This window comes from Malania oleifera, chromosome 2 (genome assembly GCF_029873635.1).
Source record: "Malania oleifera isolate guangnan ecotype guangnan chromosome 2, ASM2987363v1, whole genome shotgun sequence".
NCBI lineage: Eukaryota > Viridiplantae > Streptophyta > Magnoliopsida > Santalales > Ximeniaceae > Malania > Malania oleifera.
The window spans coordinates 66391933-66419925 of NC_080418.1; the positions used below are offsets into that span (position 1 = coordinate 66391933).

Genomic DNA, 27993 nt, shown 5'->3' on the forward strand with positions numbered 1-27993 from the left:
CATCTCACAAACATAGGCGGTTATGGGTTGTACGATGTTAAGTTCCTCATGGATGCGCTTCATCTCAGCAAAGTACTCTATAACACTCCTGTCTCCCTATCATAACTAGAAACACTCCAAGGATGGATTGTACATATGTGTAATGTTACTTGAGTATACAAGCCTGACAAAATCCCAAATCTTCTCACATACATCCAGGTGCATGCACATCCATGCAATCTAGGATTCCATTAAGTTCCATAATAAGGAGACAATCAATGCATCTTCTACAATCCATACTTCTTTCCTTTTGTCATTGCTAGGCCCGAACGGAAACAAGTGTTCAGATTCACTTTGGCCTTTCAAATAGATCTTGACAACCTTAGACCATTGCACATAAATTCTTTCCACCCAACTTCTCATTTGTTATTTGGGGCAGCGACGAAGAAAACATATTCTTGGGATTCATGGACTCCATCCTAAAACTCACAAACTTTGACCAATGATAACAAAGTTAACAACCAAAAGAATGGAACCATGGTCTTAAATTTTGACAAAATTGACGAATCTTTCATCAAAATTTGTGCTTTACATCCCCCTCGAAATCAAAATGGCAATCAATTTTTTTCTTTCAAATTTTCTATTCGAAATTTATATGAATCATTCAAAATTTATCAATTGTTTTAATTGAATGTGTTTAATATGATTATATTATTGCTAGAGCACCTTAAGCACAACATACCTATCATCGATGTATTTAATTTACAATTTAGTTCTAAAACAAGCATTATTATCTCTATCAATCATTTTTAAAATTTCATAATAGAATACATGCTTTACTATATCATTTTTTAAAATCAAACTTAAAAACGATTGCAAAATTGAAATTTTCATATTTTTGAAGCTTCGAAATTTTAGTCAAAATTAAAAATTTAAGACCTTGATTGAAGTAACCACGAACAAGGTGACCCTCACAAACAAGTCACAAATAAACCAGCATAAGACCGCCACAGCCCCAAGAAGCTAACACACAGCCACAAGAAACCAACACATAGCCCTGACGGTACCAAACAACCATTAGCAAAGTGCTAAGGGAGTAAGGGTGGACAATTGAAAAAAGTTGAATCTTTGAACAAAATACATGACAAACAACTTGATAATATAATTTATAGTATGGACGCATTTAGGTGGAAGAAATTGAAGCAAAAATACTTCTCAAAGAACTCTCCTGTGCCAACATGTGGAGTCGGAGCTGCTGGCTTCTGGCCAGTGCGTGGCAGCACATAGGACACTCTCCGTCTGTGACATTTTACAGGGTAGTAGATCAGCATGTTCTGGGGTAGTTATGTGGTTGTTGTTGCAATCTATGAAGGGCTTCTTTGAGTTTCATACAGGACAGCAGTGTCCAGGAATTTTCCAGTTTCCTGGCAACTCCTGGACTTGCTTCTGGTATTTGGAGAAGTGCAGATGATCCTCATACAGCAGCAGGTTACCATAGGATTATGAGGTTTAATATTTGGTTTGGTGGCGTCTATGCACTTATGGTTTAGGTCAGATCTTGCTCTAATACCATGTCGAAGAATTTGGTGAATTGGAAGACCTAACCACAACAATAGGTCTCATCCTCTATTTATAGTATATATCAAGTACATTAAAATGACCACAATACCATCACTAACTCATGCCTGCTAACATAGCAATAGCACATGCTAAATGACCAAAATAACCAGCAAGAACATCATTTGCCTTTCAAAGTGTGATAATTAACATCAATCTGCCTTTTATTGTTCATTTATTTTATTCTTCTGATGGTGTCGATTAACATCCTTCCCTCATCCTTAGATTTATAACACCAGAACCACACATCAGCACTCCTTCGCCAGCACTACAAATGATTATTCAATTAAATACCAAAGAGGATCCCCCCAAAGAACTGGCAATAGGAACGTGACAACCATTTCAATGGAAGGAATGTTTAGAATGGTCCAAGAGGTACAAACATGCAACCTTATCCACTTCTTTCACTCGTCTCTTTCGACTGAGTTCCAAGAAAAATAGAGTTATATCATTCTTTGTTGGGGATTTGAGTAGCCCATTGGTTTCTTGGAATCTCCATTTTAGGAGACCTCTTAACAAAGGGAGTTGATGGAGTTGCCTTCTTTGTTATCTTTATTGAATGGGAGTAATCTTTCTTGAGGGAAGGATGCTCGGTTTTGGTACTTGGATCAGTCGGGAATGTATTCTTGCAAATCTCTTTTTTTGAATTCTTGACTCGCTCCAATTCTTCTTTCCCACTATCATATCATCTAGAAGAAATCAAGGCTTTCACTTGGTTGGTTGTGCTTAATAAAATTAATACTAATAACTTGCTGCAAATCAGGAGAGCTTTAAAGGCTCTCTCTCCTGATGTATGTGTTCTCTGTTACATAAATTCCAAGACTGTTTTTTGCACGGTGAATTTTCTTGGAGGATTTGGAACAAGCTTTTTGGTATTTCAGGGGAGCTGGGTATGCCCTTCTTCTATGGGAGAATTGTTAGCTATTTCTTTCGCAGGCTTTGGAAGAAGGAAGGAAAAGGCGGTTCTATGGAAGTGCGGAATACTTGCAGCTTTATGGGGGTTATGGTTGGAGCGTAATGCATGGATATTCTCTGGGAAGAAATTAACTGGGTGCTGGTTTAGGAAAAAATTCAGTATTTTACCTCACTATGGTGTGCTGGTTTGGGACTTTTTAGAGGAATTGGTTTCCAGGAGTTACAAAGAGATTGGAGGAACCTATTGGCTGTTGATCTTCTCTTTTTTTTTATATTTATTAGTTGTTTTTTCCTGGATTGTTCCAGGCCTTCTTCAGGAGATGTCTCATTCTCCCTAGTGCAAATTATCTTCCTATTCATAAATTTTCTTTTGCTATAAAAAAAAAAAAAAACTTGAGAAAGCGCAGATCCAACAAGGTCAAATGTCTCAAATTCCAATCCAAAACCATCCTACAAATTATTTGACTTAAAAGGGCCCATGGAGATGGAAATTATTTGTTCCATAATAACATTCTTTTGGGTTCTTGATAACGTTACACACTGCTAAATCAGTGGGAAGAAAATCCACAACCATAGCGACCATTTTACGAACCGCTACCATTATGTAACAGCTGCTATAAACTGCTATAGCTGCGTCAGCCTACGACAAAAAAATATTTTTTATTTTTTTTACTTTTTCTTTTTTTTTTTTCCCTCTTTCTTGAGTCATTCTCAATAAGCTACGAGAAGAGGGAGTGGAGAAGTCTATTATCAGAACATAATTCTGCAAAAAATAATTATTATTTTTATTAATATTCACAAAAGATGCATTAATTAACAATTTAGTATGGACACTATTTTGTTAAAAAAAAATTATTTTGATAAAATTAGTATTTTGATTTTGATTTTCCATATTTTTCAACGTCAACCTTCTTTTCGTTCTAGTTTTTGTCGTGTTCAAGTTGTTAGTATTTTATTTATTTCATGATAAATTTAATAAATTTATATATTATTATTTTAAAGCTCAAAGCTACAGTTATACAATATAACTTGTTGGTCTAAATTTATTAGATTTTGGTTACTTTAACAAATAAAATAATACAACTTGTTTAATTTATTGTATTATTTGTATGACTTACGCATCTACTAGATTAATGGACTGTATAATATATTTTATTATATTAATTAATTTATCACACATATGATTAGTGAAAAGTGAAAAAACATATATAATTTTTGTGGCAATAGCAGTTCAAGACAGATCTAAAATTTATTGTCTTTACTAAACAATATAAGTTGAATTGAAGGGCAAAAAATGCAATAAAAATATGCAAATAATTCAATATACATAAGGTTATGTGCGCTTGAAAAACATTCACGGCTATTACACCCACTTTCCACTATGTGAGATCTGCTACACCTGCTTCCTGCTACACCTATTATGTTATGCTATACTACCACTGCAGCTATTTAAAACCACAGTTTCAATTCATGAATTCTGGTTAATAGTTGTTGGACGTCCCACACTATTTTGCTACTATTTGATGTTTTTGATCAATTGAGTAGATGGAACATTTTCTATTTTAACTTTTTAAGCAAATAGATTACCCTTAGGTTTTAAAAAATTGGATCTTCTAAATCTCCCACTATAGATATTTCCCTCTGTTATCTATCACTACTTATGTCAATTAATTTTGCATCATTGACGGTACTTTTTTCATTTTCATGTGTATTGTTTATGGTTAGTTGTAGTTTTGTATCTTAGGTTTAATTGTTTCAGAATTCTAAGGTCTAAATTGTGACATGTTTGTTTAGCAACAATTAGTATTGGAACGTGTTCATGGTTTTCCAGATATTCCAGATATTTAATGATATTTTTGACAAAGATATACAGGTTAAACAGAGTTCCCACTCTATGAGCTCCTGCTGCAGCCTCAATATTTCTTAATTATTTTAAACACCTAACCCAATGACTTTGATTGCTTCCATTTCAAGTATCATACAAAATAGTTCAAAATTTTCACACATGCAAGAGAGAGAGAGAGAGAGAGAGATCCATCAATCAGTTTTGGTATAGCAGCTAATGTGGTAGGCACAGGTGCATGGCTGCAAATGACATTTATACCTTGTCAAATAAGAGTAACTTGCTACTAGTCAAATGGCACTTTCATTCATTCAATTTATTAAATTCCAGCCACTTGTTTATTTTCACTTGTATAGGCATTTTTTTCAACAGAAAAAACTAACCATTCATGTGCCATGCATGTGACAGCAATCCATTAAATTTAACAACTTTTAGCATGGAGTATTTAAAGAAAAATGTTCAGGGAATATAAGGGTCACTTCCAGTAGTTCAGGAAGGGCATTTGTAAAAGAAGGTGTGGTTTGGAGGTGTACAGATATTTTTCCCTTAATTCAACAATAGCTCATTTAATAACAAACCTGAATGAAGGTTGCAGGGTCCACAGAGATATCAAGATAGTCTTTAATACTCTTGACAATCTGTGAAGAAGAAAGTACAGGAAAAACATTTAACTATGTTAAAAGCAATAGGATTGTCATTGCAATTCTTCAACATGTATGTGCACATTTTCAGCATATTAGTCACTATCAGGTTCATGCAGATGACCTACATGGGAATACCGATTTTCATTCCAAAATAAATGGAATTTGTTTTAAGATAAAGCTTGTTAAAAGAAGGAAAATCTCAGGAGTTTTTTGGCATTTAATTGCAGAAAATGAGAAGAACTCAGTTACTGCCATCTGCAATATTTACATGACCAAGGCAGCAAAACCTGAGAATGTAGAAATGAATGTGAAAGATGGAGAAAGGGAGAGACCCCAGAGTTTTTGAGGATGCCATTGGGATCACATGTTGCTAACCAACCAAGGCGCCAACCAGGAACAACCCATCTCTTTGACATAGAACCAAGTGTGAGAACTGGCACAATGGACCCAAACACGCCCATTGGCACAAAAGGATTGCTCCCAAAAGCAATGTGGTCATAAACTTCATCAGCAACAACTAGAATTCCAAGCCTTCTTGCAGTCTCTGCTACCTGTACAATTCAACACACCAACAAACATCATTATTCAAAGCACAAAAACTTCAAATTACAAAGGCCCGTGCAAAGGGAAAAAGAACTTACCTTTTTCAGATGCTGGTATGTAAAGACATTCCCACAAGGATTGCTTGGGTTTATTATAACCATTGCAACAGTGTTCTCATCTGCAAGTGCTTCAACAGCATTAAGATCAACTTCCCAACTTTTTTCTGGGATAAGATCAAAATGACGAACTTCAAGGTTGTTATAAGCTGTGCGAGCTTCATAATATGGGAAGCCCGGCCTTGGAAGCAGAATATTGGCGCCTGGACTAGCAAGCACTGCCAGCACCACTTCAATTGCTTGTGTGCAACCAGTAGTGACATATATGTCATCTGGCGATAATTTGTATGCAAGATCACGAGAAAGATATTCTGCAATAGCGCTGTCACAGAAATGGAAGTATAAGCATCTAGAAAATAGAAAAAACTGAAGTTTTCACTAAGTTCTTTCCCTTATAGTAGAACTAGGCCCACCTCATCTAGTTCATAATGATAACAACCCATGGTTTTAATAATTAAACTTTTCTTATAAGTTCCAATCCATGTGTTACAATGCTGCATGAAATAAATTGGATTGGTTTTATTTCATTTTATATTTTGAAACATTTAAAAATTTGTAACGGTTAATCAAGTTCAAGAATTGATGTTTGTTAAGGTTGGTTGCCATATACATCAAATATAAACCTCCTCATGTAAGAACTTTATACAAAAAAACAAGGTGGCCAGGCTTGGGCTCTGAGAAAACCCTCGAATGCTCAAGTCAGTAAAGATTGCAGGAAAAAAGGCTTATGGAAGACCAAAAGTTAGGTTCAATCTACTTACCTTTTCCTCCTCCATTTCCATCCTATCCTTCTTTTGTCGAGCTTCCCTATAGCTACTTAGAGCTCTACCACTCTTCTACCACTTGTAATCCCTAAAGCCTCCCAAAGGCACACGTGTGCCTCAAAATATTGTCTATTATCAGTTGCCTCCCAACCCACAATTCAATGAATGATTAAGATAACGAGTTTCAATTTCGATATCAACAGCAAAGAACCGACTTCATAATCCCAAGTGGTCCGAATTAAGTGGTGATCAATCCCTTCACTTGTGTCCTCGCTCTGTTGGCTTTATTGGTAACAAAAGTACCTTTTGGGTGCATTTTCTAGGACTAAGAGTTGCGTGGCACTACATCTTTGATGGGTGACACATGGCGCTACCACAAACAATGGTGCTTGACAGGAACTCACAAAAGTCTATACAGTTGTCCTTGGCAATTTGGCAACATTTAGAATCTCAATGCATACGCATTGTTGTGTATAAGAGTGTTATTGTTTGGGATCCCCATGCCTATCAAATACTACACGTGTCTCCTTACGCAAGGCGCTTTTTGGGTACTTAAACCCCAAATAGCTCCATTCGCCATTTTCCATTCACAGTTTCCTCCTTGCATACTTGCTCTCTCAATTCATGTATCATAGGTGCTCCTCCCCATTCATGTTCACCTTAGGCAGTCTCATAACTTTCCTTGGAGTCTTAAGCTCATCTTGCTTCTTCAAATTCTCAAGTTCAAATTTAAGTCTTTCTCTCTTTTCCTCTGTAATTTGGGTTCTACCGATCCTATTTTCGCGCTTTTCATGCATTAAATTCCCATCCTTTTCTTCTTCTCATGGCTAAAACAAAGAAGAGTATGTCATTGATGCCCCTCCACCCTTCCTCTATGGCTTCCCCATCATCAAGCACACCTCCCTATAAAATGGTGTCTTCTAAGGCTAGAGAGTTGCAAGGTCTAAACACATCTTGCCTCTTCCGAGCAGGCCTCCCCTCCTCAACGAGGCTAAGGCCTTTGCAAACCCAAGGGAGCTCTTTCATAGGAGCTTTAGGACCCTTTGTTTGAACCAGGCTTTTTAAGCTCAAAAGTCCTTTTCCACATCACCCCAACACTTCTACGTCTCCTCCATCTTTCTCTTTAGGCTCCCTAAACCCCAAAAGAGAGCTTGCTTTGCTTGATCGAGTGAAATTTTAATCTACAAAGTTGCTTTACAAGTCAGATTCATCTTCTATTCCCCTTTTGAGGATCTCAATCAGCACTTTCAATTTCACTTTTCTGGAGGTCCTCAAATCACAATGACATCACTTGCACTCACCTCCTTTCAAACTCATGGAAAACCTAGGTTGTTATGATTCTTCATGCGTTAGGTAACCTAAAGCTCTTCCACTTCCCCTACTCTCTCAAACAACATCCCACTTTCTTAAGTTAATGATATTTTTCTACCAAGACCAATAAAAAATTTATGACCAACATTGTCTCCTTCCATTCATGACTAGAAGCATCTATTTGCCCTCTATGAGGAAGAGTCGCCAGGACCAAGGGGTGGGAGCCCTTGAAAGATATAAAGTTCATCCACACCGGTCCAAAGCCGACAACTAGAAAATCAAGGGGTTGTCAAAGTAGCGCATCCCCTCTAATGTTCTAATTAAGCCAAATCTTGTCCGAAGTGGGCAAGGTCTATGTAAATCTCTCTATTTTGGTTCATATATTTCTATATTTTTGTATTTTAACATTCCCATTTTCGAGCTCACTTGTCTTATTGTGTTTTTAGGTTCTGTAACCTCCTCCATCTTCCCACTTATTCAAGAGCTCAACAAAAACGAAGAAGAAGATGAGACAAGTGCACTAGAGATGTCTTACAAAAGGTCATCGTAAAGAGGAAGTGGCTGGCTGTAAAATAACAAGAGGGGAGTGGCTTGAATCCTGAGCCTTCTCCAACTAAGAGGCTTTGGAGTCGTATGCCCTTAATCCTAATTGTCAAGGTTGTAAATGTAATTGATGCACTAGCATATTAACATTGCCTTCATTTTGAGCATCACATGTACCCTTCCCCAATAAGGCATAACTAGTTGCCCAATAGGATTTGTAGGTATTTCTCCCGCCAGCTATGCTGCTCTTTTCCTAGTTTCTATTCTAGCTCAATTTACATTCATGTTGATGTCTCTCTTGATTGATTCTAGTTTGTTTTGCAAGTTGAGAGGTCTCTCAAGACCAACGACCACTGTTGAGCCACTTATGGCTGCTAAGCAAAGGATTACTCACGTAATGGGTGTGGGCAACAAGGAGAAAGCAAAGGTTAGTAAATGAAGCAAGGCAAATAAGGACAGCTCTTAAGACCAATGGCCACCGTGAACAGCACACAGCCTCTAAGAAAAGGATTACTTACATAATGGGCGTTGGCACCAAGCCAAAAGTGGATGTCAATAAAGGGATCAAGGCCATGGAGAAGGCTATTGCTACCAAGGTGTAGAAAAAGCAAACGCTTAAGGAGGCATAGCCTCAGTTTAGGAAGTTGGAAGTCCATTTTTGCCTCCCTAAGAGAAGAATCGACCTAGGCAAAATAGGATGGCATTATGAACTCCGAGCTTCCTAGGCCTTCAAGGAGGATGGGGCACAACTGCCTCATTCGGGTTGATGGCTTTGACTTGTGTAAGAAGCCAGTGTAGAATGCCATGTCCTCCGAGGAACATAGTTCAAAGTGCTTTAAGTGCCTTCTCAATGGATCTTAGAGAAGATGTCGAAAACGAGACCACCACAACCAAGGTAGACCTTTTGGTAATGGGTTCAAAGTTTTTTTAGAGCCTAACTTTAAAACCCCTTCTATTTAAATGATTTTTTCCTCTTTTTTTGCATGATATAACTCAACTTTTGAATATCAATTGAAATATATGTGCTTAATCTCTCTTTTATTTTACAAAAGCGCTTGGCCTTGGTGAATTTACAAGTTTCAAGACATCTTAACTAATTTAATTCCCCTTTTGGGCTCATGGCCCTTGGGAATTTACGAGATTCCAAACATCTCAAGTAATTTAATCCTCTCTTCAGGCCCAAGACCCTTGTGAATTTATAAAGTTCAAAACACCTCGAATGATTTAATACCCTCTCAATCTCATCACCCTTGGGAATTTACTGAGATTGAATAACCCCTTATTTACATAATCCCAAGTTTGTGCTCATGGCCCTCACGAATTTACGAAGTTCAAAACACCTCAAATAGTTTATCATTCTAAACACAAATTTTAATGAAGAATAGAGAACAACTATTTACATTAAACTTCCAACATATATCTACATCTAACATGGGTGATTTGCAACCTAGGCATGTTGCTTCACATGAATTCTTCTACTCTATGTCGCTGGAAATACTTGCACAGGTTCTCTGAAGTCCAAGTTCTCAATACCATCTTCCCTCCTAGCATAGTCAACATGTAGGTTCCTTGGTAGAAAGTTTCAAGGACCTTGTACAGTCACTTCCCATTTGCATGAAATTTTCCATCTTCCCTCCAATACAAGATTTCGATACACTGAGACTTCTAAAGCACTAAGTTTCCTTATCAAAATAAGCGATATTTGACTCTCTAGTACCCACTAATTGCAGCTTGGATGGATACCATCTCCTTGGTTTTCTATAAGAGATCTAAGTTTGATCATAGATCTTCATCATTGGTTTCCAAGCCTGAATGCATTGAGATGGCAAACCAATTTCCAACTAGTATGGTGGTACTACTATCTCCATCCTGAAGGCAAGGTTAAAAGGTATCTCCTTGATTGCAATCATATGAAAGAGTATCATAGGGAGCTTATCAACCCATTTCCTAGATGCTTCTTCAATACTAGTCTTCAATGAATGAAGAATCGTTGATTGGTTACTTTAGATTGAAGCTAGCTCACTGATGTTTATGAAATAAAAATATTCAACTCGGAATAGAACTCTTTGAACCTGTCACAACCAAAATGTTTTCCATTGTACATCAAAGTAGCCAACAGAATCCCAAAACCTGCAAACTATAGACTTGCACATAGTTTTGCATGCCCTTTTGAAGGTTGGAACCAAAGCTTCAACTTCTTTTACTTGGTAACGTAGTCCACCACAACCACCAAGAACTATCTCAACTTGGTCAACTTTTTGAGTGGATCGAGTAGGTCTACCCCCATAAAGCATAGGGCCACAAACTCGCAATCGGTGTGGTAGCAAGAGTCCATGATATGCGGGCATGTCATTGGTAAGGACTGCATTTCCGAACAAATTCATGAGCATGTTGTTCAGTTAGCCAATTATACCTTTGAAGAAGGATGTGAAGTCCTTCCTCTGGGATGATTACTGCAAGATCCCTCGTGAACTTCTCATATTACATATTTAGCTTCCTCTAAAAACAGGCTCCGCTCATAAGCGAGAGTGTGTGAGTTTCAATACAACTCTTCCCCACTAGTGTGTATTGAGTTACTCTCCTTACTGTCTTTCCAGCTTCTTCTTTATGAGTAGGAATGCTTCCATCTTTTACAGAAATGGTTATTTGATCTTTCCAGCACAATGATTGTCCTATCTATGCCACATCTTGACCTTCTTCCATGCACCTTCGTAGGCAACTTTCAATTATGACAGACGTTTGGACCACGGATGTGGCTGTTGTTGCCAACTTTGAGAGGGCATCTGCCTTGGTATTATGTCCCTTGGGTATTGCTAACACCTTGAATATCTAAATTGTGTTATCCCTGTAAGGCTAAGGTTGGTAATGCTTTATAAGCTCTTTCGCTTCAAAGTTCCCTAAAAGTTGGTCGACCACTAACCATGAATCACCGTAGACTTCCACAACACGCGCTCTTATCATTCAGGCTAGTTGCAACCCAAAAGAAAGACAAAACATCCTCTACCTTAGTGTTTATGAACTTGAAGTTGAAAGAAAGTGCTAGCTCCAAGGCACATCAATCTAGCACAATAAGAATCACATATATTGCTACTCCATTTATACACAATTTCCAAGCTAGTTGGTTCACACTCTCCTTATCTCCAAGATGGTACACTTGCCAAAAAATAAATAGGAACTTGTGCTTTCATGGCAAGATGAGATTCACGTTGTATATCAAATTGTCAAAATTTCCATCGATATTTTTGCTTTCCATCATCCTTGAAATTGAAATGACAGCTGATTGTCATCTTACAAAATTTCCATCAAAATTCAACAAATCATTCAAAATTTATTTGAAATCTTAAAATTCTAGCAAACTTGACAAAATTTTTACCAAGGAATCAAATTTCCTTGGAATTCAAATGTAATATTTAGATGCAAAGTGAAATTTATCACTTAATTTATCTTCTTTTTTGTATGGAAACAAAAGATTATTACAAGGTCTTTTCAAATATGAAGAATTATACTTATATATTAGCAACAACATTTTATTTAACCATTCATATCTAAATACCTTTATTTGTATAATAAATAATATTGATTTGATTTATGAATTTCATTTTTATTAACCGAATATATTTAATGCACATATTATATTACAACTATTGCACCTTATACACAACATACATGTATTTAATTTATAAAATATTAATCCTAAAACTTACATTATTATGTCTATTAACCATTTCTAAAGTTTCATAAAAAATTCCATGTTTTAATATTAATTTCCATTGTTTTCCAAATTGAAATTGAAATTGACATCAAAATTGAAATTTCCGTACTTTTGGAGCTCCAACATTTTATTTGAGATGAAATTTAAGACCCATTCTATTAACTTCTAACTTCATGCACATTCTGAGGTGCTTTCATGTTGATTAGGACCTGTATTTTCTTTGGATCACCTCAATTCCCTTTTTTTCTCACCACAAATCCAAGGAATTTTTATGACAACGCACCAAAGGTACATTTGGTTGAGGTCAATTTCATCTAATAATTCCTTGAAACTTCGAAAGTTTCAACCAAATTCCCTATATGCTCCTCCAAGCTAGGACTTTTAGTGGGTAGTCATCAACATACACCTCCATATTCTAGCCAATGTGGTCTCTGAAAATGAGTTCTCAAACCTTTGAAAAGTTGCCACGGAATTTTTCAAGTCAAAGGGCGTCACCTTATAACAATATGTTCTCTTCTCAATTACAAATGAGGTATTTTCTTCATCTTCAAGGGCCATTCAAATTTGCTTGTAACCACACAATGCATCAATGAAACTCAATAAGCCACGCCTTGGTGTTGCATCTACCAAGTAATTTATCTTACATAGTAGGAAGCAATCCTTTGGGCAAGTGTTCTTTAGATTAGTAAAATCAACACACATTTACCACTTTCTAAATGCTTTTTTGATCAAGATGACATTAGATAGCAGTTCTAGGTAGTGAAATCAACGCATGTTCTTCCTCATGCAAAGACTACTCACAAATTGTGCCATGTTGATCCCAATTTTTAGGAAAGGCAAGCTTCCTTGCATCATAGCCTTCTCCTTTCCATGTGGTCGGGAGTTTGTCGACTCTAAGCCACTTTTTCTTGATTTGGAGTGTTGTGTGCATGCAATACATGTACATTCTTTGAGAGTAATTTTAGTTGATCTTGCATGGTATCAAATTGTTGTTGTGTGAAAAGGACATATCAGGTATGTAATATGTTTGTTCTTCTTGGTAGAAGGGCTCTCCAAAATGGGAGAAAATTGAGACATGTTCTCATCCATCTTCATGAACAACTTTCCCTATGTTATTCCAACAATATTGTGAATGGACCATGACATTCCCACACCAAAGCCAATCTGTTAAGATGGTTTTTGGTACACATTAGTCTTTGTGATTAAATATGGATCTCCTTGTGTAAAAACATCCTACATACACAAAAAATAGGGTGACCAAAGTTGAACTCTACGAAAACCCTCCAATGCTTAAGTTAGTGAAGGCCAAAAACTAGGTTCAATCTACTAACTTTTTCCTCGTCATTTCCTTTTTATCCTTCCTTTGTTAGGTATTGTGTTGTTTAGAGGTTCAAACCACTCTTATTCTACTAGTAGTGGGGCACTTCATTCAAATTGGGGCAATTGTTTAGAGGTTACCTTTGTAGGTCCCCCAATGCCTCCTAGAGGTACCCAAAATATTGCCCATTATCAATGTTGACTAACACAAAATAATCTTGTCAAAAGTGTTTTTTCCATCTACTTAGGTGGCAGATTGTTTGTAAACATAAGAGTGAGAGAGGCTTGAGCTTGGGCAACTAGTGCCTAAAACATTTCCTTAGTAAGGAAATGGTTAAGCCAATTCCACTTAACCTCCCCCCCCCCCCCAAAAAAAAAAAAATTCTGATCTACGAAATCAGGCCTGGAATGGAATCAAACTTCAGGAATGGAATCCCTTTTCTATGTTTGGTTCGCGAAATGAAGGGTGGAATGCGATTCCACCTAGAATGGTGATACTATCATTTGAGGGAATGCTGATTCCTCCTTAAACTCATGGAAATCACCATTCCATTCCTACTTCAATTTTTATATGACTATTATGACCTTTAACAAATTAAATAATACCAAAAATACCCAAAATCTAAATAAGCCCAATTTCACACCTCTCTTGAAGAACCCTAGCCGCACCCTCCACCATCTCTATCTCCACCACAGCTCTGCTCTGGCCGCAGCCTCCCCCATCGCTAGCCGCAGCTTCCTCCATCTTGTAAGAACTCTCCCTCTCTCTCTCTCTCTCTCCCCTTGAAATCTACATTTTCACCCTTGGCAGCTGATTCTTCTTCTTCTCCTTTATGCTGCGGTGCTTCTTTCTTCTTCTTCTTCTTCTTCTTCTTCTTCTTCTTCTTCTACCTATAATAAAATGTATCACGAGATGCAGTGTTCTGTGATTTTTAGTAATCTTGAGAATGTTTTTTTGATAGTTGTAGTGTAAAAGATAATAAATATAAAAATGGGTGTGACTAATAAATTTATCAATTTGTTAATTCACTTGTCTTAATTTTTTTCATTTTAATTATATAGTTGTGTAAAGACTTGGAATGATATTAGATAGAAATTCAGATTGTAATTTTTCTTACCTTCTATTATACAATCCATGGGCAGTGGGTGGGCAGAAAGCTGTAGGGTAAACACACATTCATTTGTTTTTTTTTTCTCTTGTGGTCCATTGTTCTATTTACTTTTACTGTTGTATCCTTTGGTAATTTCTTTTGGGCAAGAAATTTTGATATATTGTAAGATGAGACAACAATGCTGAAGAATGGTTTGGTTGCTTTTAATTCAAGCTACTTTTGACTAGCTTGATGTTGCTTTTTAATTTCAAACTGTGCATCTCTTATAAGGGTTCTAATTCATGTAATATTTCAATTTTTTATAGATTTATTCCATGAATATTTTATATAATTATCCTTTTTTCTTTTACTTATGAATTTATTCTTAACTGAGAATTTTCCCAACAATGTAGCTGTTGGATTGAGTGTTTATATATTTATTTGGGAAGCCAGAAGAAAGAATTCGAGAACTCTCCCCCCCCCCCCCCACCATTTCCGAAGAAATCGAACAGTTTTTTTTTTTTTGGATTTTATTCCGTAGATTTATTTAGAATTCTGAGGTTTTTGTTGTGCTCCTTTGGTTGGTGGGACAAGTGGGAGAATAGGACAAGAAAATTTTGATTCTCGGAGGCTTTCCGGAGTTGATTTAAAAAATTGTTCTCTTTGTTCAAAAAATAGGGAAGCCAAAATGTGTGTGTTACTTTGTTGGTACGTTTTAGAAAATTATATTGAAAACAAAGACTCTGGTAACAATTCTTTTAAATAAAGGTTAAAATTTTGTTTTAATTTCAAAATGCAAGCACTTTAAACAACTTGAAACAGCCTTAATAGGTGAAATTTTCCACATTTGTTTACCCCCTTCTTTCTTGGAAGTGAAAAGGTACTGATTAAAAGAGAAAAAGAATGTGAAGGTGGTTTACAAAATTATTTTTGTCTAAATCAAACTCATTGTTTAGATATCTTCTATAATTTGATTATGTAATTTGAGTGGAGGTGGTTTTTGGTTTACACTTTTGATTTGATGATTCACCTTAAGAAAAATGCATTTGGCTACCTCAACTTAAGATTAGGAAGAGTGCATTGTGATTGGGTTCATTTTTTTGCATTTCTTTCAATCGGTTTTGGCTAGTTTGACAATCGAGCACATTCCATGATTGTTTTTTTTTTTTATTCCATTAATTTCTTAAAATAAATACTAGGAGACTCATAAATTAAGTATGTCAAAAGAGTAAAATCTTAAAATAATTTGGTCCTCATTTCAACTTATTATAGTAATGAATTGAATCATAAATAAATTAATATTAAGTACAACATACTTTTGCTGCCTAATTATTATCATTAAATTTGGTATGCACAAGTGTGGTTGTGTTCGCCATAATAAGAAAAAATATATGCTAGATAGTAATAAAATTGTTGGTATTTTATGCAGTAGTAATACAACAACAACAACAAAACCAAGCCTTAGTCCCACTAAGTGGGGTCGGTTATATGAATCCTTTTCCGCCAATTCATGCGATCATGGACCATTTCTTTTGATAGATTCAAAGATATTAAATCCTTACTATCTCCTCCCAAGTTATTTTAGGTCTACCCCTACCCCTTCTAGTGCCCCCCACAGTAACTAAGTCACTCTTCCTCACAAGTGCACTATAAGGCCTACGTTGCAAGTGTCCATACCATCTGAGTCGTCCTTCCCTTATCTTATCTTCTATAGAAGTTACACCTAACTTACCACGAATATGTTCATTCCTTAATTTATCTTTCAATGTTATACCACTCATCCATCTAAGCATCCTCATCTCGGCAACTTTTACTTTTTGGATATTATGTTTCTTCGTCGCCCAACATTCTGATCCATATAGCATAGCTGGTCTTATAGCTGTCCTATAAAACTTCCCTTTCAATTTTAAGGGTATTCTACGATCACATAGAACACTTGAAGAACTTCCCCATTTTACCCAACCTGCTTTAACTCTATGCATTACATCATCTTCAATTTCTCTTTCAGCTTGCATGATAGATCCAAGGTATCGAAATCTACAAGTGCTATATTCGGTGAGGATTCATATCATAGTGATCTGACAAATTTTACGCTGGTTGTCAGCTACCTAACGCAACCCTCCTCCTTAACCCGGGCTTGGGACCGGCTGTGTGTGAAACAATTAGGACATTTAAGTGCATCACAGGCGGAGTTTTTATGCAGTAGTAATGGATAGCTTAAATAATGACAACCAAGATTTGGTGAAAATGGAGATGGAAAATGCTACAACATTATATCTGTCCAAAATCTTCAAAGTGGTTAATCTATTATTTCACATTATGCTTCATGTTTATAAAGCAAGCGCACATAGAAATTCCTTAAATAGATGTTATTTTTTAGATTTTGAGTTACACCAAGATTATGTACGCCATTTAGTTTATGAAAGTGACACAAAATGTAGGAACCAACTTCGGTTGAACATACACATGTTCAATGTGTTGTGTCAAATGGTTGAAGGTATGGGCCTCAAACCCACAAAACACATGCTTGTGGATGAGCAAGTAGCTATGTTCTTACACATTCTTGCACACCATCAAAAGAATAGAGTTATTATGCACAATTTTGGGAGGTTGGGTGAGAGTATTAGTAGAAATTTTAATAATGTCTTGAATTGTGTGGTTTGATTGTACAATGACCTCTTAAAAAAGTCAAAGCCAGTTCCAAAAGGCTCAGTAGATGGAAAATGGAGATGGTTAAAGGTAAACTTATAAGTTTAACTCAACGTTATTTTTTAATGTTACAAAATTTTATACAAATAACCAAACTTTATAGTAGAATTGTTTTGGAGCCTTGGATGAGACTTATATCAATGTAAGAGTACCCTTGAACGATAAGGCTAGGCATCAAACAAGAAAGAATCAAATTGCAGCTAACATTTTGGCAATTCGCTCACAAGATGATCAATTTATTTACATGTTGCCTAGTTGGGAGGGTTTAGCAAGCGACAAAAGAGTACTACAAGATGCTTTGTCTAGAAGAAATGGACTAAAAGTTCCTTAGAGTATGCTGTACAACAAAATTATAACAACAACTTTGGATTTTTTTTTTAGCATTCTTCTTTAGCTATATATTACAAGTGGATTTGGATGGAATTATGAGAGAAAATGTATGACTGCAGACAAACCTGTGTGAGATGAATATTTAAAGGTGAGAAGTTAATTTACTTACAATAAAAAAAAATTTTAATTAGTTTAACTTATTAGTACTTTTCTTGTCAAGATTCATGTTCTATAATTTTATTTTACAGGAGCATAGGGAAGCAGGGACGTACAAAAATAAGTCATTTCCATTCTTTGAGGAATTATGCATCATATTTGGCAAGTATCATGCAACCAGAAAAGATGTAGAAGGACCAGCTGATATGGTTAAGAAGATGGATAAAGAACAGGAGCATGGAACCACTATTGGAGAAAATGAAATTAATGCTAAGGATGGAGTAAATGCATCAGCCGCATCTGAAACTTTAAATGGTTATCCAAATATTGCAACTTCAAGGAAGAGGAAAAGGAGAAATAGTATTGGAAGTGATGATGGTGAGTCGAATTTGATTAAAGCTACGACAATTCTAGCTACAGAAGTGAAAGAAAGTTGTGTGGTTTTTTCTAATGCATTAACAAAACACAAAGATGAATTATATGCTAGCAGATGGGAGAGAAATTGAGAAGTATCCAGACTTAACTTTAATGGAGCAATGGAAAGCTGGGAGGATACTTGGTCATGATCCAAAGTCCATTGCCCTTTTCCTTGCCATACCTGATCATAACAAGCTTGACTGGATAAGAGGGATGCTTGGAGGCCAGATATGATGTTTTGGTGGATGGTTTGGATGTTTTAAGTCACTTTTTTTGGAAGTTATTAGTAACTTATATATGAAACTTGGGTCATGGGTGGATGATTTTTAGTCACTTTTTCATGGAAGTTACAACTTATTAATAGATGTTCGAAGTTTAAAACTTGTTATCCTAGATTGTTCTTCTGGATACTATTATGTTTTTTAATTTAATATATTTTCCATGATGATAGCTTACAGTAATTGGCAATAAAGATTTTAGAAGATGTTCATTGTAAGTGATGTTTCATAGTTGATGTTTGTTGTAGGTTTAGATAAAAAATTGTTTGATTAGCAAGATGATAATTTATCATTTACAGGTGGAATATCAATTTTTAAGAGAAGATGTTGTCATTTTTTATAGAAATTATACAATCATGGGTGATAATTTATCATTTACAGGTGGAATATCAATTTTTCAGAGAAGATGTTGTCATTTTTTATAGAAATTATACAATCATGGGTGGGATTAACAAGATGATGTTGTCAAAATTTAAAAGGAGATGTTGCCCATTTTTTTATTAACAAAGATCGTGGCATAATTTACATGTACAATGCTAAAAATTTAAATTAAAATTACATGAAACTAACATGTAACGTATATGTAATATGATAGTTAAACTTTGTGATCAAATCTTTTTTGGAACATAACTCCTTTAAACATTTCAATATAGTCTATACTTATTGTATGAAAAAAAATTAAATTATAATTTAAATTGAAATTATATAATTAAATATTGCCAAAATAAATAATTCTGCACTAGTGGCACTTTTGGAAACTGGCTTATTTTTTATTCCATTCCAATCCTTATTCCAGGAAAAGTAAACATGGGAAAGGAATAAAAAGTGCATTCCAACAATGATTCTATGTGGCTAACCAAACACAGTAATGACATTCCAATACTAATTCCACTCCTACTTTAATTCCATTCCTACCAAAAAATATCTTTTAAGTCTCCTTCTTTCTCTAACATCATGAGACTAAACCCAATTCTAACACCAACTACCGCCCTCTCAAAGCAACTAAAACAAAGCTCAATAGCTAAAACACCTTTTTATTCTTTTTTAACCCAGCTTGAATAAAGGATTAAAGATGTGTTGAGATTGCAGGTGTGGAGTCGTCGACAACCGCACCAACCCAGCCGTGTTCTTTGACATTGGAGACCGGCGGCCACCAACCTCTGCTAACTATGTTGAAATTGCAGCTACCTTCCTTTGAATTTTACTCCCCCATCTGTGTATATATATATATATGTTGGTGGAAGTGTGCAGAGTGTGTGTAGTGTTGTGCGTATAGCTGAGATTGTGCAGAGAGTGTGTTGTGAGAGAGAGAGAGAGAGAAGAGAGTTGGGTTGAAGGCAGTAGCCTCCTTCTCTTTGTATTGTTCTCCCAGTTTATAGTAAAGTGGTGTGCTCCGTGGACGTAAGTCGATTCGACCGAACCACATAAATCCAATGTTCCATTTTGTTTGTTTATTTTCCCGTGTGTGATTGTTGCTTCTAGATCCACCCCATCAATTGGTATCAAAGCAAGGTTGGAGCAAAATCGCCAAATCAGAGAAAAATTCCCGAATTGGAGCCTCTGTCCAGTAGCCCAAAACTCAGTTTTGAGACCACCATCGAGTTCCTCTAGTCGAGACGAAGCCAATGGTGGTAACCGAAGCTCGAAACGAGCTCAGACGGCACTACACGCGCCTACACGCGCCGCCAACGTCCAAACAACGTTTCCACACGCCACCACGCGACTTCACGTGCCAGAAAATTATCAACAAGTCATTCCATGGCAGGCCACACGCCGGCTTTGCCCGGCAAAGCAACGGAAGGAAGAAAACGACATGACGTTAGCACCACGTCACCCGTCCACGACAACGCAAGGTCAGGCAGGACTGCTCGTCAGCGCCCCGGCAACGCGCCGCGTCAGCACCCAATCAGCCCCACATCAGCGCCAAGTCACGCCCTGTCAGTGGCCTAGTCAACCGCCACATCACCTCGGGCCCATGCCACATTAGCTGCCACGTCAACAGCTGAGACCCACAGTGGGCCCCACAATAACGCACCAGCTAGTGGGCCCCACAAGAGTCGTGTCAATTGTGGGCCCCACTCTATCACGTCAGCAAACGGCGTCACTAACGCCGTTAGGAATATTCCGTCGGTCAGAAGAATATTTCGTTATAGTTGACCAGATTTGACCAGGTTTGACCAAATTTTTTACCGGGCTTTTTGGAGCCATTTCGGGTCCGTTTTTCGAAGTTGAACCAGTGCTAAGGTTTTTGACCATTCCGAATCCAACCATGCTATCCGTTTGAGCTAATTCCATCTCTAGATCAGCGAATTGAGATGTCGAACGAAAAGACCTCACAGATCGAGATGTTTGACGACACGAACTTCGATTTCTGGAAAATGCAAATTAAAGACTACTTGTTTGGTAAGGAGTTACACTTATCATTGAAGGAGAAGCCAGAATCCATGAAGGAGAGCAAGTGAGAGTTGCTTGACAAAAAAGCTCTCGGAGCTATCAAAATGACGTTGGCAAAGTCTGTTGCCTTCAACATCAAGCACTTGACAACCACCAAGTCCCTGGATGTGCTATCCAATATATATGAGTAGCATCAGCCGCGAATAAGGTACATTTGATGAAAATATTGTTTACCATGAGTATGTCTGCAGGTGAAAGTTTTAGCAGATACCTGAATAATTTCAACGAGCTGTCGAATCAACTCGCCTCGGTTGGAATTACATTTTACAGTGAGATCCGTGCCCTACTGATTCTCAGTCAACTGCCTGAGAGTTGGAAAGGTATTGCTATTGCGATCAGTAGCTTCGCAGGAAAATTGAAACTAAAATATGACGAGGTCATCAATATGATTTTGACGGAAGAGATCAGAATGCAGTCGAACAATGCCTCCACTTCAAGTTCAGCCTTGAATGTGGAAAGCCGAGGAAAAGGAAGAGGGCATGGACGATCAAACAATCGCGGCAGCTCTAGGACCAAGCGGTCTAGATCCAGAAATCCCAGAGATTCCCAAGGCACAAAGAACGTTGAGTGCTAGAACTGTGGAAAAGCCGGGCATTTCAGAAACCAGTGCAAAAGTCCGAGAAAGGAATCTGAGGCAAAGACAGAAGCAAATCTCGCCTCTTCCTTAGGAGAAAAAGATGCATTGATATGTTCTCTAGAGAGCAAGCACAAGTCTTGGGTCTTAGACTCCGGAGTCTCATTTCATGCCACTTGCAACAGAGATTGCCTAGACGAGTACACACAGGTAATTTTGGTAAGGTGTACCTTGGCAACGATCAACCTTGCGACATAGCCGGCAAGGGAGTTATGAAGATCAAGATAAACGAGTCAGTATGGAAGCTGAAGGATATCAAATATATTCCAGACCTGAGGAAGAACTTGATCTTAGTTGGTCAACTGGCAGATGAGGGATACACGACGACATTCATTGGCGATCAATGGAAGATTTCAAAGGGTGTACTAATGATTGCGCGAGGTAAGAAAAGCGGAACACTTTATCTAACCTCCAATATCTTCATGTCTATTTTAGTTGCTGCAGGAAATGATGACAGCAACATCTGGCACCAACAACTCAGTCACATAAGCGAGAAAGGACTTAGAGCGATGCACTCAAAGGGAAAACTGAGTGGTCTACGGTCAGTCGATATTGACATGTGCAAAGATTGCATATTTGGGAAACAAAAGAGGGTCAGTTTCCAGACAAACACTCGTGCCCCAAAGAAGAAGAGGCTAAAATTAGTCCACTCAGATGTATGGGGACCGACGCCCATATCATCCATAGGCAGAAGGAATTACTTCGTCACGTTCATTGACGATCATTCTCAGAAAATATGGGTTTACTTTCTGAAGTATAAGTCGAAAGTCTTTAATGCTTTCAAAGTATGGAAAGTAATGGTTGAAAACGAAACTGGTTTGAGAATCAAGAAACTGAGAACAGACAATGGTGGTGAGTATCAAGACACTGGGTTCAAGATATTCTGTTAGAGCACGGTATCAGGATGGAAAGAACTGTGTCAGGTACGCCTCAACACAACGGCGTAACAGAGTGGATAAACCGAACATTGACTGAAAGAGCCAGAAACATGCATTTACAGTCGGGCTTACCATTGCAGTTCTAGGCAAAAGTAGTCGGCATAGCAACAAACTTGATTAACAGGGGTCCATCAGTACCTTTGGACCACCATATACCAGAAGAGGTATGGAGCGGAAAAGATATGAGACTTTCATATTTGAAAGTTTTTGGTTGTGTTGCATATGTACATAGCGGTGATCATGTCAGAAACAAGCTTGATCCTAAGTCCCAGAAATGCACCTTCGTCAGTTACGGTGAAGAAGAATATGGGTATCGCATATGGGATAATGAAAACAAGAAGTTGATCAGAAGCAGAGACGTGATTTTCAACGAAAAAGTAATGTACAAAGATAGGCACACAGCAGAATCCACCGAACCAGTTCAAAGAGAGTCAACCTATGTAGATATTAATGATGTCCCAGAAGGTGTCGGGACGCAACAGCAGAATGCCGAGAATCCTTAAGCGAAGGAACCAGTAGCTCCGGAGCTTAGGAGATCTTCTCGGCCCCATTTACCAAATAGAAGGTATAATTTATTATTTACTTCTTATAGATGAAAGAGAGTCTGAATGCTATGATGAAGCAAGTCAGGTGGCAGATGTGAGCAAGTGGAAGCTTGCGATGAAGGACAAGATGAAGTCCCTCACCTCCAACAGAACGTGGGAACTAGCTGAGTTGCCCAAACATAAGAAGACCCTTCACAACAAGTGAGTGTATAGGATCAAAGAGGAGCATGACGGCTCCAGAAAGTACAAGGCTCGATTGGTAGTCAAAGGCTTCAAGTAGAAGGAACAAATTGACTACACCGACATCTTTGCACCAGTTGTGAAACTAACAACCATCAGATCAGTCTTGAACATTGTTGCCTCAGAGGGCCTATATCTCGAGAAGTTAGATGTGAAAATGGCATTTCTTCACGATGATCTTGATGAGGAAATTTACATGCATCAACCAGAAGGATTCTCAAAGAAAGGTAAAGAGAATCTAGTGTGCAGGTAGAAGAAGAACATATACGGTCTCAAACAAGCTCCCAGACAATGGTACCGAAAATTTGATGGCTTTATGCACAAGAATGATTTTCTAAAATGTAACGCCGACCACTGTTGCTACTTCAAGAGGTATCAGTATAGCTATATCATTTTTTTGTTATATGTGGATGACATGCTAATCACAGGACTAGACATAGAAGAAATCAGGAAATTGAAGCAGCAATTGTCAAAAGAGTTTGACATGAAGGACTTAGGCTCAGCGAAGCAGATACTTGGAATACAGATCTCCAGAGATAAGCGACAGGGAACGTTGCAGTTATCTCAGTCGGAGTACATTAGCCGTGTTTTACAGAGGTTTAACATAAGCTGCGCCAAAATGGTAAATATACCATTGGCAGAACACTTTCGCCTCTCTAAGGATCAGATTCCCCAGACAGATGAAGAGAAGGACTTCATGGCTAAGGTATCTTACGCCTCGACCATTGGAAGTCTCATGTATGTCATGGTTTGTACCAGACCAAACATTGGCCAAGCAGTGGGAGCAGTCAGTAGGTTCATGTCAAATCCAGGGAAGACTCGCTAGGAAGCAGTGAAGGAGATCTTCAGGTACCTCAGAGGCACTGCTGATAAGTGCTTATGTTTCAGCAAAGGAGACTTAAAAGTCAAAGGATATGTATAAGCCGATTTTGCTAGTGAAGTTGATCACCGCAGGAGCACGACCAGATATGTGTTCACTGTTGGAACAACAGTTGTTAGTTCGATGTCACAGATACAAAAGATTGTTGCCCTATCCACTCCAGAAGCTGAGTACGTAGCAGTGACAGAAGCCAGTAAAGAGGTGATTTGGCTCAGGGTTTGTTGACAGAGCTTGGATTAAAGCAAAAGAGGAACTTTTTGTACAGTGACAGTCAGAGTGCGATACATCTGGCAAAGAACTCTGCATTTTATTATAGAACCAAACATATTAGACTGCGTTATCACTTCATCAAATCTCTATTAGAGGATAGAGTGCTAGCACTTGAAAAGATTTACGGTAGCAGGAATCCAGCTGACATATTGATGAAGGTGGTGACTACTGAGAAGTTGAAGTTGTGCTCAACTTCAATTGGTCTTCATGCTTGAAGACAGACATGAGCATATCATTTGCCTATACACTGATTGAAATGGTGTCTTCGTCTCCAAGTGGGAGATTGTTGAGATTGCAGGTGTGGAGTCGTCGACAACTGCACCAACCCATCCATGTTCTTTGACATTGGAGACCGGCAGCTACCAACCTCTGCCAACTATGTTGAAATTGCAGCTACCTTCCTTTGAATTTTACTCCCCCATCTGTGTATATATATATATATACATACATGTGGGTGGAAGTGTGCAGAGTGTGTGCAGTGTTGTGCGTAGAGCTGAGATTGGGTAGAGAGTGTGTTGTGAGAAAGAGAGAGAAGAGAGTTGAGTTGAAGGTAGTAGCCTCCTCCTCCCAGTTTATAGTAAAGTGTTTGCGCTCTGTGGACGTAGGTCGATTCGACCGAACCACGTAAATCCAGTGTTCCATTTTGTTTTTTTATTTTCCCATGTGTGATTGTTGCTTCTAGACCCACCCCATCAAGCTAATGGATTGTTATATTATGGACCTAGAGTTGGGAGAGAAATCAATAAACAACCACAGCGGAATAATTCTTCTCCCTATATCCAAGTAAATATAGTGTATCTCTACTTTTATACGTGTTGAAAATAATAAGAAAAATAATCAATCACACCAAGCCACAAGAACACAATCAATTTTTTACGTGAAAAACTTCCCCAGTGTGAGGAAGAAAAACCAAAGGACCTAGTCCAGTTAAAAAACTCCACTATCAATCAAATAATGGGTACACCAAGTCTTCTCTAATCTCAATTAGAGAATACAAATATCTCTCATCAAGATATCAACAATCTTGGCAAATACAAAGAGAATTGGAGAGAATATACCAAATTCGCAGTTACTGTTCATAGGAAAAAATCCTAACTCCCGAGCTCCAAATCCGATCTCCACCGTTCAGATTGTAACTCCTTGAGTCGTGAAACTCTCCTCCAAATTTTAGCTCGATCGGACCACAGACGAAGCAGGATCGGAGTCTTAATGAAATCTGGGCAGCATGAGAAAAATCACTTTTTTCTCTCTTTCTTTTGAGAAGTGACGGCTCTTCCCTTCTCCCCTCTCTTTTTACAACTTCCTTTAAGTTTTTCCCACTAAAAGGTTGGGCTAATAAAGCCCACCTGGGCTTTCCTCCACATGAAAGGAAATAACCCAACAAATCTCCCTCTTTCCAACTATATGGAGGGAATCGCCATCCCGGCGATTGAACAACAAACTTCAAGCTTCTCCCTTGATAGTGACTTTGTCAACATATCAGAATCATTGTCATCAATGTGAACCTTCTCAAGTTCCAATAACTTATCGTTCAACGCATCTCTGATCCAATGGTATCGTACATCAATGTGCTTCGATCTTGCATGGAAACTGGAATTCTTAGCAAGATGAATAGCACTTTGGCTATCACAAAACAACACATACCTCTGCTGCTCGAAACCAAGTTCTCTCAAAAACTTCTTTGCCCATAGCAGTTGTTTAGTCGCTTTCGTTGCTACAATGAACAATGTCTCTGTCGTAGAAAGAGCAAGGCACTTCTGAAGTCTCGATTGCCAAACTATAGCCCCACCTGCAAAAGTTATCAAATAGTCCGAAGTAGACTTACGAGTATCCACATCCTCAGCCATATCTGCATTTGTGTAGCCAACTAACAATGGTTGTCCGTTTCCTAAACCAAGTCTCAAACTGGAAGTGCCTCGAAGATACCTCATGATCCACTCACTGCATTCCAGTGCTCTCTTCCCGGATTTGACAAGAATCGGCTAACTACACCAACTGCATAGGCTATATCTAGTCTTGTGCAAACCATTGCATATATCAAACTTCCTACTGCTGAGACGTAAGGAACTCTTTCCATGTCTTTCTTTTCCTTATCTGTAGAAGAACATTGTTTTGTACTTAGTTTGAAGTGGGTAGCAAGAGGAGAGCTAACCACTTTAGCTTTGTCCATATTGAACCTCTGAAGCACTTTCTCAATGTACTCCTCCTGTGACAAATATAATTTCTTGGCACTCCTATCACGACTGATTCTTATGCCAAAAATTTTCTTTGTTGGCCCCAAATCCTTCATAGCAAATGACTTACTCAATTGCTTCTTCAACTGGTCAATCCTTGAAGCATTCCTGCCAACAATTAGCATGTCATCCACTTAAAACAGTAAGAAAATAAAATCATCATCAGAGAATTTTTGAACAAATACACAGTGATCTGAAGTTGTCTTCTTGTGGCCTTGCTCCCCCATAACAGACTCAAACTTCTTATACCACTGTCTCGGTGTTTGTTTCAAACCATATAGGTTTTTCTTCAGCTTGCACACATAATCCTCTTTCCCTTTCCCTTTCACTCTGAAACCCTCTGGCTGCTTCATATAAATCTCTTCCTCCAAATTACCATGAGGGAAGGCAGTTTTCACATCCATCTGCTCAACTTCCAAGTCAAGACTAGCTGCTAAGCCAAGTACTATACAGATCGATGACATCTTTACAATTGGAGAGAAGATCTCATCAAAATCAATAACTTTTCTTTGACCGAACCCTTTTACAACCAATCTAGCTTTGCACCGTGGCCGTGAAGAGAACTCATTTGGCTTCTTCTTATAAATCCAATTGTTCTCCAAAACTTTTTTTCCTTTAGGTAGCTTCACTAACTCAAAGGTGTAGTTATCATGCAATGACTACATCTCATCTTGCATGGCCTCAACCCACTCTTTCTTGTGTTCATCTTCCATGGCTTCTAAAAAACTCTGGGGCGCTCTCCCCCGTCAATCAATAACACATATTGTTCTGTTGAATACTGAGTGGAAGGATGTCAGTCTCTAGCTAACCTCCTTGATGGAATCTCTGGTGGAATCTATGGCACTGTCAACGGCTCATCAGTCTCAACATCTCCCTGAACCTATAAAGGAACATCCACATCACCTCTACCCTGGTGGTCATCCTGAACATCATTCTCAACCTAAGATGAAAAATTCTTCAAAGGAACTAGATCCACATCAATCAAACTGTCACCCTGCTGAAACATAGATTTCTCTGCCTTCTCAATATCCTGAATCTTCTGATCTTCTACAAACACATCTTTGCTTCTTACAATTTTTTTCTCAACTAGATCATAAAGCTTGTATTAAAATTCATCTTAACCGTAGCCCGTAGCGAAGGAATATACACTGTCGCGTTTTCTCATCAAGTTTGGACCTTTCATCTTTTGGAATATGCACAAATGCTTTGCACCCAAAAACACGCAGATGATTATAGGAAACATCTTTACCTATCCAAACTTGGTCTGGCACATCAAACTGTAGAGAAACACAGGGTGTAAGATTCAACACATGAACAACAGTGCTCAATGCCTCCCCCCAAAAGGATTTTGGCAATCGGGCTTGTGAAAGCAAACATCTCACTCTCTCAAGCAGTGTTCTATTCGTCATTTCTGCTATGCCATTCAATTAAGGAGTTTTCGGAGGAGTCTTTTGATGTCGAATACCCTACTGTCTGCAATACTCATCAAATGAACCAGAATACTCTCCACGGT

The 27993-nt window shown here is 37.9% G+C and overlaps 1 protein-coding gene across 1 annotated transcript in view; it reads right to left on the reverse strand.

The window, feature by feature from the left end:
* The window catches only part of LOC131147650 (nicotianamine aminotransferase 1-like), a 73837-nt gene that overhangs the window by 42715 nt on the left and 3129 nt on the right, over positions 1 to 27993 (reverse strand). Inside the window, exons 2-4 of the mRNA XM_058097162.1 lie at positions 5640 to 5979; positions 5331 to 5549; positions 4933 to 4992 (exon numbers count right to left, since the gene is read on the reverse strand). Of these exons, the coding sequence (XP_057953145.1) occupies positions 4933 to 4992; positions 5331 to 5549; positions 5640 to 5979 (619 nt within the window). The remainder of the gene's footprint in view (positions 1 to 4932; positions 4993 to 5330; positions 5550 to 5639; positions 5980 to 27993) is intronic.